The sequence below is a fragment of the Panthera leo genome, chromosome B2 (assembly GCF_018350215.1).
Source record: "Panthera leo isolate Ple1 chromosome B2, P.leo_Ple1_pat1.1, whole genome shotgun sequence".
NCBI classification, from domain to species: domain Eukaryota; kingdom Metazoa; phylum Chordata; class Mammalia; order Carnivora; family Felidae; genus Panthera; species Panthera leo.
The window spans coordinates 34,924,840-34,945,643 of NC_056683.1; the positions used below are offsets into that span (position 1 = coordinate 34,924,840).

Below are 20,804 nucleotides of genomic sequence, written 5' to 3' on the forward strand. Positions count from 1 at the left end.
GGTAGCTCAGTCAGTTAAGCATTGGGCTTCGGCTCAGGTCATGAGCTCATGGCTCATGAGTTGGAGCCCTACGTGGGGCTCTGTGCTGACAGTTCAGAGCCTGGAGCCTGTTTTGGATTCTGTCTCTCTCTCTCTCTCTCTCTCTCTCTCTCTCTCTCAAAAATAAATAAACATTAAAAAGACAACAACAACATAGACTTCCTGCTTAAAAAATTTTTTTTTGGACTCAAATAGTTGTGTTTGTCCAGTGGCTGCTTTATTGGATAACACAGCCCTGAATCAGTTTTCTGGTCTTCTCTGCCCTATTCTGTTGCTGTGAGGCTTATTCTAAGCTTGCATCACTCAGCTCTCTTGTCCTCAGGTTTCCCAGGGGCTTTGGGCAATGGAAGGCACCACTGTAAGATGGGACTGTGGGAAGAGAGATTAGTCCAGTTAGTTATTCCACCTCTAACCATCCCCTCCCCCCTCCTTAGCCCTGTCCGAGCCTCTGTAAATAATTACGTCTTCAGTTAACTCTTTGTTGAATGTGCCATCTGCTTGCTGCCAACACAGTCACTGAGCCAAGTAGTTAATGGACTATTGCTATAGCCCAGGCTCTTATTAGATTTTCCTTTGGATACTTGAAGTCAATCACAATATTTTAAGTGTCAATTCTTTTTTTTTTTAAAGTTTATTTATGTTGGTAGACTCAAGTGGGGAAGCACAAGTGGGGAAGGGACAGAGAGAGAGACGGAAAGAAGGGGGGGGGAATCCCAAGCAGGCTGTGCACCACCAGTGCAGAACCCAATGTGGGGCTCAAACTCACAAGCCACGAGATCATGACCTGAGCTGAAGCTGGTCACTTAACCGACTGAGGCACCCAGGCGTCCCTAAAGTATTAATTCTTATACATATATATTCGTGCCTGCCCATAAGTAATATTTTTTCCTTTAAAAAAAAAAGTACTTAGTGAATAGTTAATGGGTGCATTTGAGAATCAGAAGAAAACTCAGGGCCATGGTTCTCAATTTGAGGTACTGAGAAAGTCGATGTTAGAGTAATTTTTGTGTTTGGAGTTTTTCTTTTTTTTTTTTAATTTTTTAACATTTATTTTTGAGAGACAGAGCAAGACAGAGCATGAGTGGGGGAGAGGGGGGACATAGAATCTGAAGCAGGCTCCAGGCTCTGAACTGTCAGCACAGAGCCTGATGTGGGGCTCGAACTCATGGACTGCGAGATCATGACCTGAGCTGAAGTAGGCTGGGAATTTTTTTTTCTTTTTTCTTTTTTTTTTTTTTTCTAGAGAGAGACAGACAGACAGATACTTGCTCTGTCTCTCAAAAATAAATGGTAGGGGCGCCTGGGTGGCGCAGTCGGTTAAGCGTCCGACTTCAGCCAGGTCACGATCTTGCGGTCCGTGAGTTCGAGCCCCGCGTCAGGCTCTGGGCTGATGGCTCGGAGCCTGGAGCCTGTTTCCGATTCTGTGTCTCCCTCTCTCTCTGCCCCTCCCCCGTTCATGCTCTGTCTCTCTCTGTCCCAAAAATAGATAAAAAACGTTGAAAAAAAAAAAAATTAAAAAAAAAAAAAAAAAAAAAAAAAATAAATGGTAAAAAAAAATTTTTAAAAAAAGAAAAACTCCAAACACAAAAATTACTCTAACACCGACTTTCTCAGTACCTCAAATTGAGAACCATGGCCCTGAGTTTTCTTCTGATTCTCAAATGCACCCATTAACTATTCACTAAGTACTTTTTTTTTTAAGGAAAAAATATTACTTATGGCCAGGCACAAATATATATGTATAAGAATTAATACTTTAGGGGTGTCTGGGTGCCTCAGGCAGTTAAGTGACCAGCTTCAGCTCAGGTCATGATCTCGTGGCTTGTGAGTTTGAGCCCCACAGAGCACAAGCTGGGGAGGGGCAGAGAGAGAGGACAGAATCTGAAGCAGGCTCCAGGGCCTGAGCCGTCAGCACAGAGCCAGATGATGGGCTGGAACTCAAACTGTGAGATCATGACCTGAGCTGAAGTCGGATGCTTAACCAACTGAGCCACCCAGTCCCCCTGGAGTATTTCTGTTTGCAAATGTCAGGAAAAAAAACAAAAAACAAAAAACAAAAAACCTAACTCAAGTGGCTTAGGCAAATTTGGTGAAGTGTTAGGAATGTATGCTACTAGGGAATTCCAAAAATAGAACTGGGTTCAGGGCTTCTTTAACTAGAGTTCCAGGGCTCTTTATTTCCCATCTCTCAGCTCTCTCCCTCCCTGTAGGTTGGATCCTCTAAGGGCTGCCTCTTCCCTCTAGAAAGAGGATGGCTTCCCTGGCTCAGGTAAGCCACTAGTCAGAGGAAATGAGCACATCTCTGGTTGGCCTAACAGCAGGACTAGAATTAGCAGTTGACTGGTCTGATTGTATTACTCATCCATTCCTGAACTAATTGGTGTAGCGAGGGGGTGCTAAGAACTAGAATGCTTTCATGAACCCAACCACACCTGAATCAATGCCATGGTCTACCACGAGGAAGGTAGTTCCCCAAATGAAATCAAGGGATGTTTACTACAACGTATGATCTCCATTCCTTGTCCCTACCCACAAATATTGACATGTCCCTCTGACAGCTTCATGTGGTTCTAGAATCTGGACAAGAGTGGTTGATGATTGAATATATTTAAAGCAACATTAAAAATAATCCATGATTTAAATGGATCATTCACTTGGCTGCAGTTACCAGAAGGTGGAAAGTGTGTGTGGATGGCCAAAGGAGGTTCAAAATGTATTCTGGAATACAGCTGGAGGGATTAAGAGTGCTCCATTGAAAGATGCACGCTAGACTAGCATTACACTCACAAACCCAAAGACAGGAAAAATGGTGGGAATGGATAGGATATTCTTTGAAGAGTCAGCATTTTTTTGAATAGAGATTGTCAGGTGATCTTCGTACTTTCTTCTAAGTAATTAAATAATTAAATATGTTTATGTGCTGTGTGCCAGATTTGTTCCTAGGCCCTAGGAATGCAGGAGTGACCACCACAGACAAAAGCTGAAGTTACTGTGAGAGGAGACAGCACATAACAACCCCGAAAGGCTGGTATTATTATCCCATTTTACAGAAGGAAATAATCCTGAGACAGGGTAAGAGATTCTTTGTTGGTTTTTTGTGGTTTTCTTTTTGTTTTTTTACATTTATTTATTTTTGAGAGACAGAGACAGAGCACGAGGAGAGGGGCAGAGAGAGGAGACACAGAATCTGAAACAGGCTCCAGGCTCTGAGCTGTCAGCACAGAGCCAGACATAGGGCTCAAACCCACAGAATTACGAGATCATGACCCGAGTGAAAGTCAGACGCTCAATCAACTGAGCCACCCAGGCGCCCTGGGGATTCTTTTCAAGACACTTTAGCAGTATGTAGTAGTGGGACTTTGATAGTCCAGATCCAGGACTGTCTCACTTCAAAGCCTTTGCTTTGGCAGAAGAAAATAAAATTCAAACCAGGAGAAAAGCTTACCCAGAGGAGGGGATCAGACAACAGAAGTGAGCCAGAAGAGAGAAATATTTAGAGAAGGGAAGAAAAGCAAGAAGAGAAAGAGAAAGGGTATGCTAGAATCCCCCTTCACCTGGGAAACACCCCAGGTAAGGCCAGCACAGGTCCTGGCTCTTCGACTGTAGTTCCTGTCCCTCCTCTTTCCCTGCAGTATGAAATTCCTATTCTACGATGAGAAAACTAAGGCTCAGAGCGATTAAATCTTTGCATTCCACCCCCCACCCCCAACCTTTTAGAGCCACGAGATAAGGATTCAAAAGAAAATATCCGGGAGTGATAAGTAAATACTGGCATATCTTTTTCATTTTTGTAACTGAAAATACAAGGTATTAGTTTTCTTTTTCTTGAAAGCAAATTTAAATTTTAACAATAAGTCAGACAGCACTGAAGGGGGGGTGGGGGGAGTAGGGGCGTAGGTTTCACGACACGAGACAAACTTCGTAGCTTGACTCACTGTTCCAGAGAGGGAGGGGTTAGCGATTTTTCGAGCACGATTGCGGTATTTCTCTCCCAGTAGTGAATTATTCTTGAGGCTCTGTTTTCCTAGGAGGAAGTGGAAAACAGAGGAAGGTGTGAGTGGTCCAAGAACCCCAGCCCCACCCCCAAGTCGTCAATATGCAGGCAGGCTTTTCCCGGAGAGAGGCCAGACATACCCTTCCTGGCATTTGTTTGGGGGCCCGGAATTTAAACTAATTCTTTTCAGAAATTTCTTTTTACTGTTATTTGGTAAAGGTGAGCGTCCAGATGGCCTGGCCGGTCTCATTTGCGTTTGAGTTTCTATTAAACCTTTCAAGAGTCCGGGATGATGACGCCACCCTTCTCTGCCAAATCCTGCAGTTTGGGTGAGAGGCGGGAAACCAGCCAGAGTTGGGCCGACTTTCCAGGATCGGGCTTTTCCGTAGTGTAAGACGCGGGCGGGCACGATCTGGTGGCAGTTTTGTCACCCACAGCTCAGTGACCTTGGGAGCAACTCTGAAGCTCGTCTGTAAACACGATGCTTTAGTTCCAGTCTAACCGTTCTCGTGGACTAAGTAATAAGTTTACGATCTAAATCTTATTTGGGGCAAACGGCTCTATCAGCGTTTGGGAGTAACAGCAGTGGTGTTATGAAACCCTAGTGTATCTGGAGATGAGGGAGAGGGGATCGAGGGTAACTTGGAGGTCGGCCACCCGGAAACACCCGAGGAAGCCCCAGGCCTAAGGCGACTGGAGGGCGGCAGCGTACGTCTCCACGGGCCAAGCGGCACCGCCAGAGCGCGCTCCCAGCAACCGCGATTCTCGTTGAGTTGATGGCCGCTACGTCACAGCCTCCTCCGTCTCTCATTGGGCGAGCCCGTCCAATCATGTGACTTCAGCATGGCGTATAAATAAGGGCGAGGAGAAGGCGGTGGTCCGCCATTTCGTGGACGCCAGGTCAGCGAGAGCATCTGCGGGAGCCGGGCCGGAGGGGAGCGGGAAGCGGGAAGACCCATCCGAGGGTGTGTGGTTTTGAGCGTCTGCTTTGTAACCCAAGATTTCGGTAAGAGACCAGCGATTAAAGGAGTGCAGTGGGAAATGGCACTTAACAGGACCGCGGTGGGGCCAGGCCCAATGGCGCCAGGTTGAGACAAAGAGACGCCGCCGCCATTTTGTGACGTTCAGCATGGGGCGGTGGCGGGGGCTCCTGGCCCATCAGAGAATGTACCTCGGTCTCGAAGTGGAGGTGTTTATAATCTTCCCCTATCCGGGGGAGTGGGGGAGAGGTGGTGGTGGTGAACTGAGAAGTGGGATAACCCGAAAGTTGAGGCGGGATAGGGGGCCGCTAACCGAATTGTACTCCGGGCCGCGGCCTTTCAATTTATGGCGCCTTTTTTCCCCCCACCCCCACGTTTTCTTCGGAAGCTCAGGATTTTTTTTCCACAGTCACTAATCAAGGCTGGACCTTTCAATCCATGTTACGTGGTTTGTGTAGTCACCTGTATTTTCATCTTAATTTGACTTTTTACAGTGTTACCACTTTTTTTTTTTTTTTTAAACTGATCGGTCTTCCTTGAGCCACACTGTACTTGCAGCAGCTTACCTTTGATACTTAACTCCTGAAACTGCTCACAGCGAAGTTAAAAAAAAATCTCCAGCAATGGTTTGGTCTCAAGACTCCTGGGTACAGGGTGGGGTCATGCAAATAGGATGTGTCTGGACTAGTTTTTTTAATTGGATAAGCCCAGAGTGAGCAGAACGTGGTGTTTATGAGAAGCCCTTAAGCTGAGTTATTGGGTTCATTACTCTTTGCAATTGAATCTGTCCTACAAGTTGGTTAGATTCGTTTTGGAAGTGACTTGTACTGAAGTTCTAGCAAATATAAGCCCCCAAAGTGCAGTAAATTTTTGCACTAACAAATCCCCCCTGAAATTAACATAAGCTTCGTTTTAAAGTGTGCGGTTAAGTAGTATTTAGTACATTCTCAGTGCTGTGCAACTGTCATATCTGTCTAGTTCCAAAACATTTTTGTTACCTCCTAAGGAGACCTATTCCCATTAAGCAGCTGGTCTCATTCCCTCTGCCCTCTCACCCAGCCTCTGTTAACCATGAATCTGTCTCTGCGTTTACCTGTTGGATATTTTATATACATAGAATTGGAATATGTGCGCTTGTGTCTGGATTCCTAACACTTTAGGAATGAAACTGGTTAAGGTTTTAATTACACGAAGACACAGTAGTATCCCTTCGGTTATTAGGTTTGGTTATTACGTCTCTAGGATTCGGTTCTGCACAAGTTACTCTACCTTAAGTGCTTTATCTTTGATATTAGTTATAATAATTGGTAAAGTTACTAACTGCCCAGATTGTAAATGCTTCTTCAGTGCTTTCCACTCCCCCACCAATTTTTCCAGGAGGCATTTTTCTTCTTAATGCATTTTGTGCTGGCTTCCTGGTAGAGGTACAGATTAGAGAGAAATGGGTGCTTCAAGGGTAGTAATTGTTTGGTTTTTAGTGTTTCAGCATTCTTTTCTAAGGATCTTTTTTCACTGTGTAGGTTTATTGGGTAAATGATTAACATTTCGGGTAATTTTTTTTTAATTACAGAAATGCATCGTGATTCCTGTCCACTGGACTGTAAAGTTTATGTAGGTAATCTTGGAAACAATGGTAACAAGACTGAATTGGAACGAGCTTTTGGCTATTATGGACCACTCCGAAGTGTGTGGGTTGCTAGAAACCCTCCCGGCTTTGCTTTTGTTGAATTTGAAGATCCCCGAGATGCAGCTGATGCTGTTCGAGAGCTAGATGGGAGGTAATTTAATGACTAATGCTGATGACAAATAATGTTGCTTGTGTTTTTTAATGTTTAAAATTCCTAGGTTATGTGACTTTTAGATAGCTTCTTGGCTGTCTGAAGTTAATGTTACTGGAGACTTAACATACGCCTCTTCTGCAAAGAAAAAGTTTTACTGAAGATCAATAGGAAGTAACTTTTTACTCAAGTGGCCATTGAAGAAAATGTTTAATGGTCGATTCTTGGTGGATGTTTGCATCCAAAATGTGGTTGAAGCATTTTAATCTAAACCTTCCACAAAGTTGTCACTTGTGGTGTCACCTTTGAATTGTTTCTGAAACAATTGTGAAATCAGATCTTTTCAAGTAAGAATGGCCACAATCCGATAATTCTCATAGTTGGATAATGGTTGCATGGGCTTTATTGTACCATTATCTTTTATGTGTTTGAAATACTTACGAAGTGTGGAATATGTAGCTGTGTTTTGTGTGTTTAGTGTCCCATTAATGGCTGGTAAGTAACACCTGAGTTTTAAGAATGACCAGGTGCTGCCCTTCTCTCCTTCCTGCTTGTTGGAAAACCATTGGATTTCAGGAAACCAGGGGAAATGGTTAATCTTTAAGATCCAAAAGTTAGGGGATCTGAGGGTTGGCTGTAAAGCTGTAGAGAAGGTCATTTATCCAAGGAGATGGTAGAAACACATTTTTCCAGGTTCCCACCTCTTAATCGCTGGCCCAATAAAGGTGGTTTCTCTGAACAGATGTGAAACAAGAGGTGTAGGATAACTTTTTTCCGACTTTCCTCAGCTTCAGTTTCCTAACGGGTCAGCTATTGTGTGATGATTGAGGGGAGATGGTGATGTAAAATGGCCAAAATGCTTTTGTTCACTGCTGTTGGCATGGAGAATTGGGGTTATCTGGGGAAGAGAAAGACCAACAATCTAGTAACATCAAGATCAGTAAACAAGTTCTGGGAGCTTGAAGTCCCAGCAGGATGTACAGATGAACTGGTTCTTTGAGGAAGAATCCAAGGTTTTCACACTTGTAACTTAACAAATTAACATTGAGCCCAATGATTTAGACTGGCTCTAACAAGGCATTAAAGCATAAGGAAGTTGGTTTTCTTTATTAGAAAAACTTGTTTTGCTATTAAGGATTGTACAGATGTTTCGGGTGTGTAGTTTACAGAAAAGGCTAAGTAGGAGTGCTTTCTTTTTGCTTTAGTATACACGGCTTTGCTCTTTTAAATTTAGTAATGTTTCTTTCCTTAGAACACTATGTGGCTGCCGAGTAAGAGTGGAACTCTCGAATGGTGAAAAGAGAAGTAGAAATCGTGGCCCACCTCCTTCTTGGGGTCGTCGCCCTCGAGATGATTATCGGAGAAGGAGTCCTCCACCTCGTCGCAGGTACTTGAGAGCGTGTTTAGAGGTATTGGTGTAACGGAGTAGCTAATAGGAGCAGGTATTTCTCTCAAAGTTTGTTGGTGGGTTTTAAACTTTGAAGAATCGGAGGTTTTTATGAAACATTTGCTGGGTGTAGTTTGGGGTATGTGAGTTGTGCTGAGTGTTGGCTTTTGTCTCTAGGTCACTGTTCATGTTGGTAGTCAGTAACTTCTATCTTGGATCTATCTTCTAGTTCATCTTCTAGTTGCATCTTTCCAAGTCTTCCCTTATACTTCAATTTAGGCCTTTTTCCATTTCTTGACTCCATAATGACAAACATTACATTCAACTCTAGCTCTTCACAAAAATGTGTTTTCTATTAGCACGATTGTAGTATTTATCAAACAGGCAGCTGTTGTAATGTTAAAACTGGTAAAGTAGAAATCATTCTGAAACTAACTTAAGTCACTGACCGATAAAGGGGGCTAAAAAAGTAATCCCAGTCATCTGTTCTTCAAAACCAAATAGGAGAGATTTCAGTTTTTTTATAATTGAAAATGGCATCATTCTTGGACCAGGCAGTATTGTCTGGATGCTAACTCCACATCTCCTCCAAAATAGTTTCTATAGGACTTAATTTACCTCTTACAGGTGAGTGAAGTCCTTCTAGGAGATAGGAGTTCAAAATCTTGCCCCTTTTGCTATTTTGAAAAACAAAACAACACACTGTTGCCCATCATAATAAAGAGTATTTGTTAGCTAAATAGATGGTTGTACTGATGGCTTGTTTTTCATTTTTTTTTTGTGCTTTTTGGTCCATCTATTAATAAAAATGAACCCCGTTACAGAGTCACCATCATGTCTCTTCTCACCACCCTCTGAGTCTGCATTAGCCAGTCAACTAGCCCTTTCAGCGTCATGTGACCAGCGCGCCCCATTCAGCTTGGCTGGTGTCGTTTCACATGACCCAGGCATGGCCAGTCGTCAGGTTGCACCGCCCTTTGGTTCCCGAGCATGCTGTTTTCTCTCAGCCTTCTCTCCAACCTTAACCAAATCGGCAGCAGCCACCTCGACCGCCCACACATTCCTGGCCAATCAGCTCAGCTGTTTATTTACCAAATGTCTTCACAACAACTACAGCAGCAGCCTTCGGCTAACAAAAAAGCAGGAAAAATCCACAACACCCCCTTCGCCAACCAACTAAATCCAACGCAACATCTGGCAAAACCTTTTCAGCAAATTCTTCCTGGCCGTCAGTCCGGCAGCCTCACCTCACCATTTCTAGCTTGTTGAAACCCAAAACTAGTAAGTTTTTCCTGCTTATACAGTTTACTGCTGGTTAAAATAAGGAGTAAGCGGCTTAAAGTAATTCTTTTTTCTGGATCAAAGGCTGGCTGTGCATAATTGAATGGTAACGTACATATATATTGCTTGAATAAAACTTTTAAGGGTGATAGGGAACTCATAATGTAACTAGACCTTCAGGTGAAACTTATTTGCATGTGTGAGATGCCAAACTAAAAATTTTAATAACTCCTAACAGATTTAGCTTTCTTTTCTAGCAAAAATTTGTTGAATCCTATCACCTTTAAATGGTTTTACTAACAGTTTTCAAATTTTAAATTTTGGGGGTAAAGTGGGCCAAGCTAAGGTAATTTTTATAAGCCTAAACACACTCTTTAATGTGACGATCACAAATGCAGTTCTAATGTAGCACTTAATGGCATCAGTATTTACACCTAGCGCGTTTTCACAAAATTACACTATCCACCTGGTACCTAAGTCTTGTCATGGACTTACAGGTTTGCATGGGTTCCAAATACTGGTTTATGGTACTGTTTTTGGAACTACTTGTGGGACTATATTTTGGTGTGGTGTTTGGGTAGTGAAGTTAGTTTGACATGAAGTTTTGCATTGGACAGATCTGCTGTGAAGCATTCTTTGTTAAAGTGAATCCATGGTTGGAATACCTGCTTTTCACTTGAGCTTTTGGTTCCTTAATCCTTCTGTGCCTTTTTTTCTTTTCTGTTTTTTTTTCTGTTTTGGTTTTTTTTTTTGGTTTTGGTTTTGTTTTTGGTTTTGTTTTTTCGGTTTTGTTTTGTTTTTGGACGATGGGTGCCAGTTCTTCGGCACATTCACTGGGCCCAACAGTGAAATTGAAAAGTTGGGAAATGCCTCACGCCATAAATACTAATTGACAATTAGCCTAATTTTCCTGTTTCTGCTTTTAGATCTCCAAGACGGAGAAGCTTCTCCCGCAGCCGGAGCAGGTAAATAACTACCTTTTTTGGCCACTTTCAGAAAGTCATGTTTCTGCTGTTCCTGAGCTATGTTCCAAATGATGTGGTTAATGGTAAAAGACTGGCTTTAGTAATGAAAAAGTAGCATATAGAGCCAGTGTTAATAAGTTGCACGAGTGAACCAGCTTTTAGTTTTTGAAGACGACTTAGGATATTTGTTGTGCATAATTCTGAATGACCCTATTTTTCTTTTTCCTCTGGTTTTAGGTCCCTTTCTAGAGATAGGAGGAGAGAGAGATCACTGTCTCGGGAGAGAAATCACAAGCCGTCCCGATCCTTTTCTAGGTCTCGTAGGTAAGATTTTTGATGACTTGATCATTTATAAATAACTTGTTAAAAAGAGAAGGTGATCTTCTTAGGCTGTTTTGATTTTTATTTTTCCCATAAAAACTTTATTCCCTGGTTATGTCACTGAGTTATGTATGTAACTTTTGGTTTTCTGTCTTTTAGCCGATCTAGGTCAAATGAAAGGAAATAGAAGACCAGTTTGCAAGAGGAGTGGTGTACAGGAAATAACTTCATTTGACAGGAGTATGTACAGAAAATTCAAGTTTTGTTTGAGACTTCATAAGCTTGGTGCATTTTTAAGATGTTTTAGCTGTTCACATTTGTTTGTCTCTTGGAACAGTGACACATAAAGATGTAATTCTCTATGATTTGAATGGATCATATGAGGCATGTAATATTAAGAGTTGTTACTTTACAATGTTCCCTTAAGCAAAATTGAATTTGCTTTGAAGTTTAGTCTTACATAGACTGATAATAAACCTATTAGCTCCTGCCCAGTTAAAGCTTGACATTTCATATTATGAAGACAAAACTGGCAAAAATTGAACAGTTTTTCCATAGCTGAGATAGTGTGCATGCAGCTGTAATTGAACAGTCTTTAAAAGCTGCTGTGAACCCAAGTCAGCAGCTAAAAATTAAGCTGCACTATTAAACTAGGTTAGAGGTTTAAAATAAAATGAATCCTAGTTGTCTTCGTACTGGGCAGAGGTGGTCCAGTTGGTGTAGAATTGGAAGTTTCAAGAAAGTTTACTTTTGCTTTAGGTCATAAGTTCATTTTAACAGGATTGCTGTGTATGAACACACAGCTCTATGTAACATTCTCTCTTTGGAAATTTGAAACTATTCAAAATACCAGTGTCCTGCCAGTTTAAGGGTACATTGTAGAGCTGAACTTTGAGTTACTGTGCAAGATTTTTTTTCATGCTGTCATTTGTAATATGTTTGTGAGAATCCTTGGGATTAAAGTTTTGGTTACAAATTGTTGTTTAACCTGAAAGCCTGTTTTTCCTTGCAAAACTAAAATCTGTGAGCTTGGTATCAAGTCCAGGTATAACATTCCTATTGGAAGCCATACTTATATTTTCTTGTAAAGTGCTTTTGAATTAATAAAATATTAGCATAATTGTGTAATAGTCGAACCCACTATTACCATAGTTCTTCTTGTCCCATGGAAATCTGTTGGTTACACAAATCTTAAACACAATTGAGGCTGAAGGGAATTCTTGGTGTCACCTAAGTGATCATACTTAACCATTTTTTAGGAGTAGGAGCCAGTTCAAAGAGCGTGATACTCCGTGACCAACATCTTAAAGTATAGCAACCTGGTACATTATAACCCAAAGTGGCCCATAGAAAAGGCTTTATTATTAGCATGAGACCTTCCACAAAGCTTTAAAAATTGCTTCCATTTTATATAATTAGAGGTGTTGCATGGAAATTCTAAATTGATCCATTATGATGTAAATTTCATTATATGGTTCAAATGTAACGGTGCAGAATTGAATATGGAGGCATGCATAACCTTCCTCTTAGAAACCCAGAGGAGTTGTAATTTCAAATTTTTGTGCGATTAGATTAAATCATAATGCAACTACCTTGTGGCTTAGTTTCCTTAAATGTGCTACTTAAAGATAGTTTTGGAATATGCTATACTGACTTTCTTTAATTTGAAAGAAGTCACTGCATTGAGTTCAGTCTGTAAAGATACTTTATAAGGTGTAGGGAGGGCCTAAATAAATTTCCAGTGGTCCTTACTAACCTTTCATGCAGATACCAACAAAGGAAGATTGGTGTCACAAGGTAGAATTCAGATTTGGGATGAGCCTTCTTATAGAAGATACTTAACGACTCTTGATGTACTGGGAGCTCTGGCTTTGGGCCTTTTGTCTTTTGGCATTTCCTCATAGCGTTTTAAAACTTGTTCAGAACAAGGCAAGATCCTAAAGGTCATGGAAGTAATATGGTACATCACTAATTACTTCGGACATTGATAGGGATGTTTTTGGCAATATACAACTTGCAAAGTCCTAAATTGGATTTCTGTAAAAAGGAGATAGGTCATGGTTATAATGTGGCTTATACAGAACTTAAGATAAAGTTGATCTCAGGGAGTTATCCTGACTTCTAGGCCAAATTTGCAGTCACTTTAACCAGAAGCCCCAGCAATTTTATGGCTTGTGACAAAAAATAATGGAGGATAGAAACTGTTAAAAACCTTATTGCACACTTAGCTGTGGCCATTAAAAGTTCTGGCTACTCTAATTTCAAAAATTAAGTTTCATTAGCCAACTGCGTACTGTGTCCTGAATGGAGGAGTGTAATACTGCAAGAGATCAGTCACAAAAACTGACCTCTTAGTGTAGTGACTGCAGGTGTTCCCTAGAGGTCACTGTTAATCCTGGGTGGTAATTGAAGGAAACAGAAGGATTGTTAGTTTTATGCTTTTTCAAAATGATTATCTGTAGTTCTCACTTAATTGTGGGCTACTTCTGACCTTCATGTCTTAAGCAGAAAGGTGAAGATAAATTAGCCAGAGAAATTTGAATTTTATCAGATTGTAGATACCTCTTATCTACTGTTTATATACTTTTAATATTTCCTTACAAAGGTGTGGTCATTAGATGGCATCTCTTTTAGTTGGACTCACCTATATCTGGATGAGAAGTCCTGCTTTTTTATTAGTTAATATGGTTCATATTATTATAATTCTTTATCAGGAATGGTGTTGATCATAGAAGTTTTTTAAAATAGACACAGCCTGTTGCCAGGCTCATTTGCTTTTTTAAGAGTAAGCACTGTGTTACTTGGAAGAGTTAGGTGATAAATGTCCCTGATTAAGACCACTGGTGTAGTACTTTTTATTTTCAGAATTCTCAACACAATTTAGTTGACAGATCTAGTTGGTGGTAATGTCTTTCAGTTGTATATTTTTGTACTAGACTTCTGGTTTTTCTTTTTCTTTTTTTTTTTTTTTTTTTTTTGAGAACAAAAGACTTCTGATTAAAGTAGCTGAAGAAAAACTGGGTTGGAGTATATTTTTATCAAAACAACTGATAGTGTTGAATTCAGTTTTCTGTGTCCTCACAAATTTTCTTCATCCTATTAAATATTCCTTGGATACCTCAAAAGAATTCAGTTGTACAGCACACTTGGGAGGTTCTGAGAAGACATCATTGAAAATTTGTCTTTTGATAAACCTAACATCACCTGCTTGATTTTTTTTTTTAAATTGGGATTGCAGAAATTCATGATACAGTTTTTAGACTCCTTCAGTATCTCAGTTCTTGTTAATCCTTCAGAACATGTAACAGCCAAAAAGTTTCCCAAACTAACAACCTGAAATACATGTGTATAATACTACTTTACTTTTTCTTCCATTCTATGTGACATACATAACATTGTATATTAAGGATTGTTCTACTAAAGTCTTAGAAATGGGGTCATTTAGTGCCTTTACTACAACTTTTGGTGCAGGTATATACTTGGGTTTTGAGAAAGTGAAACTTTCTGGAAACGTTACTTGCTTCCTAGTAATTTGGAGAGGTTCTTCTATGGAGAATATTCTTTGCAGAGCACAGTTGAGCTCTTCAGAAAAATAGTACATAGGCGATTTTTACTGCTTTTATTTTTATTCTTTAATCTCTATTACTGATAAGGGGCTCAAAGTCAAGTCCTGCCCTCTACCCACTGAGCCAGCCATGTACCCTTAACTCTGCTTCACCTGTAAATGGCACCTTTGTTTCAGTATGTATCTCACTGAGATTTCATATGGGGCAAGTTACTATCCTTCCAGGGGTGGGTTTTTTTTTTTTTTTTTTTTTTTTTTTAACCATCCGAACTGCAAATTAAAGCCAAGGGGGAAGGTTGCTTAATGCTAATAGCCCATTCCAGCTGGCTCTCTGCCTCCAGAATTTCTTTATAGATAAAAACTTTAAACAGCAACAAAAAGATTCAACAAGAGTGCTTTACAAACAGTTATAAATTGGAATGTAAATTTGTCATTCAATTGTTTTTGTGTCCTACTTTTCTTCTATGGTAGTCCAAGACCCAGGGACTTTGTGGAGTGGGATTCAAGGATACACATAGTAGCTCAGTATCTAGCAAGTAGTTGTTTGACCTGAGTTCAAGAGTGAGACCTAAGCTTCACTAATTTCTTAGTGTTTCATCCATTTTAGGATGACTTGAGAGCTATTGGTTGTAGGGCTTCATGTGGCCTACAAGAAAGGTTTTTGGACATGGCATGAGGTGCAAATCTTTAGTTGAGGGATCTTTGAAAAGTCCCTTAGCAACAGAGGAAAACAAGTGAATTGGATCAGATGGCAAGGTGTTGGGACTAAAAGTGGAGCTCATAGATAAGCAAAGGCCATAAGGAATCAGGTGAAGAAATGAGTACCTTAATCATAAAGTAGGAGTTGAGGGTGTAAGCAATTGAGTGTGCAAACTGCATTAGGGTTTGGAGGTAAAGGATTCTATAACCATGAATTGGAAGTAGTTCCAAGTCAGGATTTTTGACTTCTTTTGGTTGTACTACCAAATAAACGGGTGTGGGATAACTTGTTCATTTTCCTGGCTGGACGCTGAGAAGTTGATTGATGTATCAGATTGCATTAATGGCTGGCTCCTACGTTCCAGCTGTCCGATTCAACGGGGACAAGAAATTGAACTGGCAGTCCTGGTCGGACTTCAGTTGGCAATGTATATAACTGTCCACCCGACATGAAATTGACTCCCCAGGAGTGAGGTTGGGAGCAGAAGCTGCGTTCTTTGTGGATAGTAAGGAGTGGATGAACACACCTATCATTTGGAGGGGCTAGGAACCCATGCTTTAGAGTGCTGGATGCTTTGGTAAGGACTCTTGCAGTGGTCAGGAAAGAAAGTTTTTTGAGTACCACTCTGCTGAACATCGTGCGGGGCCTTTTTCTTACGTGATGTTGAACCACTTGAGAGGTGAATAACAGGGAAGAAAGTTCTCACACATTCCTCATCCTACTAAACAAGTAGTGTATTTATAACCCAGGCCAGCCTTGACTCGAAAGCCCTTGTATTCCGTTCTACACCTTAGCTTTCTCAACCCGTTCATAAGCTGCAATTTGTCATTCAGTTGATTGTCAGGATTTGGGGCTTCTCGCTCTTTAATCTTGAGAGCGCAGGGGAGGGGCAGAGAATCCCAAGCAGGCTCTGCACTGTTAGCATGGAGCCCGAAGTGGGGCTCAAACTCCCGAACTGAGATCGTGGCCCGAGCCTCAAGAGTTGGATGCTTAACTGAGCCACCCAGGTGCCTCTGGGGGCTCTCTTTTTAATTGCAAACATATTCATGGCAAAACGTGTAAATTGTATGTGACCTCTGGTTTTTTTTAGAGGTAACTTGGTAAAAGGTGTGTGTCCCCCCCCCCCCCCCTAGAAATTTAGATACATGGGATGAACCAAGTACTTATTTTGAGAGGGACAGCGTATCTCGCATCAGCGCAGAGCTGGATGTGGGGCTTGACCTCATGAGCCAGGAGATAATGACCCGAGCCAAAATCTAAAGTCAGATACTCAACCGAGTCACACAGGTGCCCCATGATGAGCAAGTATTAATACAGCAAGAAATGCTAACCATGTGTCCAGGTTGTCTTTTTTACACACCTGAAGCCTGCATATTTGAGATGTATATACTAAATGTAGTACATGCTGCCATCTGAGCAGGTACCAAAAGCAGTCAGCTAAGATTTCTTGCAAAGGACCACTGAATGTCCATGTTGTCCTTGTCTGTGGAAGACAAAGCTGTACATCGTGAATAGGTTGACACTGATGTGTCTGAGTTCGTTATTCACCTTGTGAGTGGTTTGAAGCTACGGGTAGTTGCTGTGGCTACTCTGGTCTAGTCTTGACATCACCCTAGTTTTAACTCTGGAATGTGAGCAACACTGGTGCATGTGGCATCTCATAGGCAAGGAGCGGTAAATTTTGGGGCCTTTTAACTTTAAAAGCTTATTTTTGAGAAAGTGCAAGTAGTGGCAAAGAGGAAAAGAATCCCAGGCCAGCTCCACACTTGTCAGTGCAGAGCCTGATGCAGGACTGCAACGTATGAACCATGAAATCATCTGAGCTGAAGTTGCACGCTTAACTGAGCCACCCAGGTGCCCCGTTAACCATCAACCTAATAGAGAAAAATGCACAATTTATTTTTAATGTTTATTTTTGAGACTGCAAGTGGGGGAGGGGCAGAGAGAGGGAGATGCAGAATCTGAAGCAGGCTCCAGGCTCTGAGCTGTCAGCACAGAGCCCAACACAGGGCTTGAACACATGAGCTGTGAGATCATGACCTGAGCCGAAGTCGGTTGCTTAACTGACTGAACCACCCAGGTGCTCCCCTTTCTTTCTCTCTCTCTCTTTTCTTTCTTTCTTTTTCTTTCTTTCTTTCTTTCTTTCTTTCTTTCTTTCTTTCTTTCTTTCTTTCCTTTCTTTCTTTCCCTCCCTCCCTCCCTTCCTCCCTCTTTTTTCTCTTCTCTTCTCTTCAAGTGGACTCTTCGGGAAAACAATGCAGGCGAATTCCTTGGCTGGACAAAGCTATTGCAGATTCAAGAAAGCACCTTCTCTGGCTTCAAAACCAGGTGGTTCAAGTTAGGAGTCTATTGTGCAACATTTCTTATTTGCTTGGGGGAAAAAGCAGGCACATCTCAATGATTGCTTACATTTTGACAGTGGACTTGTTAATTAAAGCTATTTAAAATTTTTTTTTAATTTTAGCAGGGAGAGGGAGAGACTTAACCCAGCATGGAGCCTGCCATGGGGTTCTATCTCATCACCCTGAGATCATGACCTGAGCCAAAATCAAGAGTCGGATGCTTAACTGAGCCACCCAGGAACCCTGATTAAAGCTACTTCATTGTCCACTAGCAGCTGCAGTCTACTGACCTGGAAGAATGCTCCATTCTTCAGATGATTATGATTAATTCTCAACGGATGAAAGGAAAGGTTAAGTTCTTACCATGTGCCTCATCCAAGACTGGTTCCTAAACCAGGGCCAACTTTTTGGGTTTGATGGCAGTTGACAGGAAGAAAATGATTAAGAGAGATGATTAGTTATAAGGCAGATGTGATCATCCCACTTTATTGAGATTGAAGTACAGAGACGGCTGGGCAAGTTGTCCAAGGTTGCAGTCCAGTAGTGATTGAGCTGGAAGGGTGTAGCCCAGGTTGCAGGACCAGGCATGGGTTAACTGGAAGGGGTCTTAGAATCCATAGTTCCAGTGTTACGGCTAGAGGTGAGAAGCTGAATTTGCCCAAGGTGACAACAAGGATACGTTGGCAGAGCTGGGACAAGGACTGCCTCAACAGCTAATCCAGTGCTAGTTTCAGGGAGCATCATAATGTTAAGGCCTTCAGGCTTTGAAGCCAGTAGTCAGGATTGGAATTCTGGCTTCCTTGCTTCTAGCTCATGACTTTGGACCAGCTGCATAATCTCTAGGGTTTCATTTTCTCATCCGAAGAACAGAAATAGAAAACAACTGCTTCCTGTTACTATCTTGAGAATGTAGTAATGTGACATATATGTGTCACTCACCATGTGATGATACACTGCTTAGTTAGTAATAGCCTCACACTTGTATGCAGTAAGTACCCAAGGAATGACTTTTTAGTGAAACTGACTCCTTTATGGTGCTGGGTAGGCAAGAGTGCCCCCAGTTCATTCTTCACATTCCCCAGTACATACGGACAATGTGTTTCTACTGACCCTGGTCCTTTACCAAGTTTTGAGTCTGTACAGTTTGAAGGGATGGACTTCAGGGGTCCAAGGTTAAGAGAGACCTCTGTGGTTAAAAGGATCTGGGCAGATTTCAAGAAAGGAGCTTCTGAAGTCCTAGGGATATAGGGAGGTGGGTGGGAAAGATAGGATGAAGGGTTAGAGGAGTGTTAGATGGCTCTTTAAAAAATGGATTTTCAGGGCACCTGGGTGGCTCGGTTAAGCATCCAGCTCTTGGCTTTGGCTCAGGTCACGATCTCACAAGTTTCATGGGTTTGAACTGCACTGGCAGTGCAGAGCCTGCTTGAGATTCTCTCTCCCTCTCTCTGCCCCGTCCCCATTCACTATTCCTCTCAAAATACATAAACCTTAAAAAAAAGGTTCATCTCTGGCATCAGCTAAGAAAAAAATACGGGTTTTCAGGGATGCCTGGGTGGCTCAGTCAGGTGAGTGTCTTTTGATTTCCGCTCAGGTCATGATCTCATGGGTTTGTGAGATCAAGCCATACCTCATACATCGGGATGGATTCCTGCTTGGGATTTTCTCTCTGCCATTCCCCCACTTGCAAACACATGCATGTTCTCTCTCTTTCTCAAAATAAATAGACTTGGAAAAAATAAATAAAAATGGGTTTTCAAATTAGTCCAGTCTGGATTCAGATTTCCATCTTTTGGCTGTGTGCCTGGGGCAAGTCACTTATTTTCCTTAATTTCTTTCTTGTAAAGTTGGGGATAACAAAACAGACCTAACATGGTATCATTGATGAGTCTGTAGGTCAGTGACTTTCCACTCTTTGCCTACATATTGGAATCACCTGGAAAACTTCTGAAAAATCACTAACACCTGGACCCTGGTCCCCAGAAGTCCTGATACATTTTATCTGAGGTGGGAACTTGATGTCTGTACACTTTAAAAGTTCCTCAGGTGATTCTAAAGAGCAGTAAGGATTAAGATCTACTGATCCCACAGTCGTCCTATTGGTCTATTTGTCTTTTCCTTACCCCAGGCCTCCCTTGTATATGGAACAAAGCCTATCCATGCCCTTGGCCTGGGATCCTTCCCACTGGCCATACCCTGTGCCCATCCCTGTTCTTGCCTCTTAATCTTGCAGGGAGAAGCAGCTTCTGTAGAGAGGCTGTGGGGCTGGACTGAAAATCCAGCGTCCCTTAGGCACCTGCTCTGGTGTCACCTATCAGCTGGATGAGATTGTTGTCACCAGAAAATGGCACTTTGCTTGAGCCTTCTTTCAGCACATTCACAGTGTTGGTGTTGGGGATATCCCCCTTGAGCAAGGTGTGGAGAGAAAAGGTAGACAATCAGACGGAAAGGGAACTCAAATTATTGTATGCTGAGCACACGTGTGGTGCTTTTTCTCATTACCAACTATGATATTGGGGTTATTATTTCCCATTACTCAAGAAGCTTAGATAGGTACAGTAAAAAATTAAAAAAAATAAAAAATAATTGTAAAAGATCCTTGACTATTTGAAAGTGAAGTCCATTTTCTATGTTCATTATAAAAAAAAATCAAGATGAAGCCTTAACTAAGATTAAAAAAGGAAAGCATTTTATTAAAGGTATGTATTTCTTTACGAAAGTCAGGTGTAACTGCCAGAAGACATAAGTCAGATGCTTGAACCTGCTTGAAACCATTCCATACTTGCCTTACAGGAAAATGAAAGTGAAGGCACATGTAGACACCAGAATAAAAACTGGAGCCAGGAAGTCATGAGAGATTCGTTCAGACTTACTTGAATATGATAAGAGGTGGGGGTAAGGATAACATGCCAAGACAACACACTGATGAATTGGAGAAATGAAGTACACACAGTGTTCTCACGGATGTGCTGGGCCTTAACACTGTAATGTCAAAAATAACTTCCTTATCACATGGAGTAGGGGGAGGGGAGTAAATGATGAGTACCTGTCCCCTGGGTTTAGGAGGTTTTTAAGTGAAATGATACATGCTCAAAACAGTTCCTGGCACCAAAATATTGTGTATTAAATAGCACATATCCCTTGATAGAAGAAGAGGAATAACTGGAATTAGGAATTAGGAAAAATTGAGTAGTCTGAATGCACAGGGCAATTCAATTATTTCTAGACAATGTCTTTATTCCATTTACTCATTCTCTTTAATAATGGCCTTATCCAGGCACCTTTCATACTATGTACCTGACCCATATTGACCCAGTCCCACGACATGGGCAATCTTTTGTGTGCCAGACATCTAGTATCTCTGTCCCCTTCCCCTAAAGCTGGTTATGCTCCGTGACCAATGGGACAGTCCTAAAAACACCACATCAATTCCCCAACCACCCACTAGGAGGCAT

The 20,804-nt window shown here is 41.5% G+C and overlaps 1 protein-coding gene and 1 long non-coding RNA gene across 2 annotated transcripts; one reads left to right on the forward strand and one right to left on the reverse strand.

Annotated features, from left to right (window-relative positions):
- Positions 1 to 206: 206 nt before the first annotated feature.
- LOC122219836 lies at positions 207 to 4,880 on the reverse strand. The gene is made up of 3 exons (XR_006202569.1): positions 4,174 to 4,880; positions 3,975 to 4,063; positions 207 to 408 (listed from the first exon to the last, which is right to left on the reverse strand). It is a non-coding gene; the product is annotated as an uncharacterized LOC122219836 (long non-coding RNA).
- Positions 4,881 to 4,921: 41 nt separating this feature from the next.
- On the forward strand, positions 4,922 to 11,863 carry SRSF3 (serine and arginine rich splicing factor 3). The gene is made up of 6 exons (XM_042938581.1): positions 4,922 to 5,039; positions 6,584 to 6,791; positions 8,044 to 8,178; positions 10,386 to 10,424; positions 10,662 to 10,748; positions 10,905 to 11,863. Exons 2-6 carry the CDS (start codon positions 6,586 to 6,588, stop codon positions 10,930 to 10,932), a joined length of 495 nt encoding a protein of 164 aa, XP_042794515.1. The 5' UTR covers positions 4,922 to 5,039; positions 6,584 to 6,585; the 3' UTR covers positions 10,933 to 11,863.
- The last annotated feature ends 8,941 nt before the right edge of the window (positions 11,864 to 20,804 follow it).

Excerpts from the sequence above, each read along its gene's own strand:
- SRSF3 (XM_042938581.1), top strand. The coding sequence starts at position 6,586 with ATGCATCGTGATTCCTGTCCACTGGACTGTAAAGTTTATGTAGGTAAT. Across the intron at positions 8,179-10,385 it reads AGTCCTCCACCTCGTCGCAG|ATCTCCAAGACGGAGAAGCT; the intron begins GTACTTGAGAGC and ends TTCTGCTTTTAG. Across the intron at positions 10,425-10,661 it reads TTCTCCCGCAGCCGGAGCAG|GTCCCTTTCTAGAGATAGGA; the intron begins GTAAATAACTAC and ends CTCTGGTTTTAG.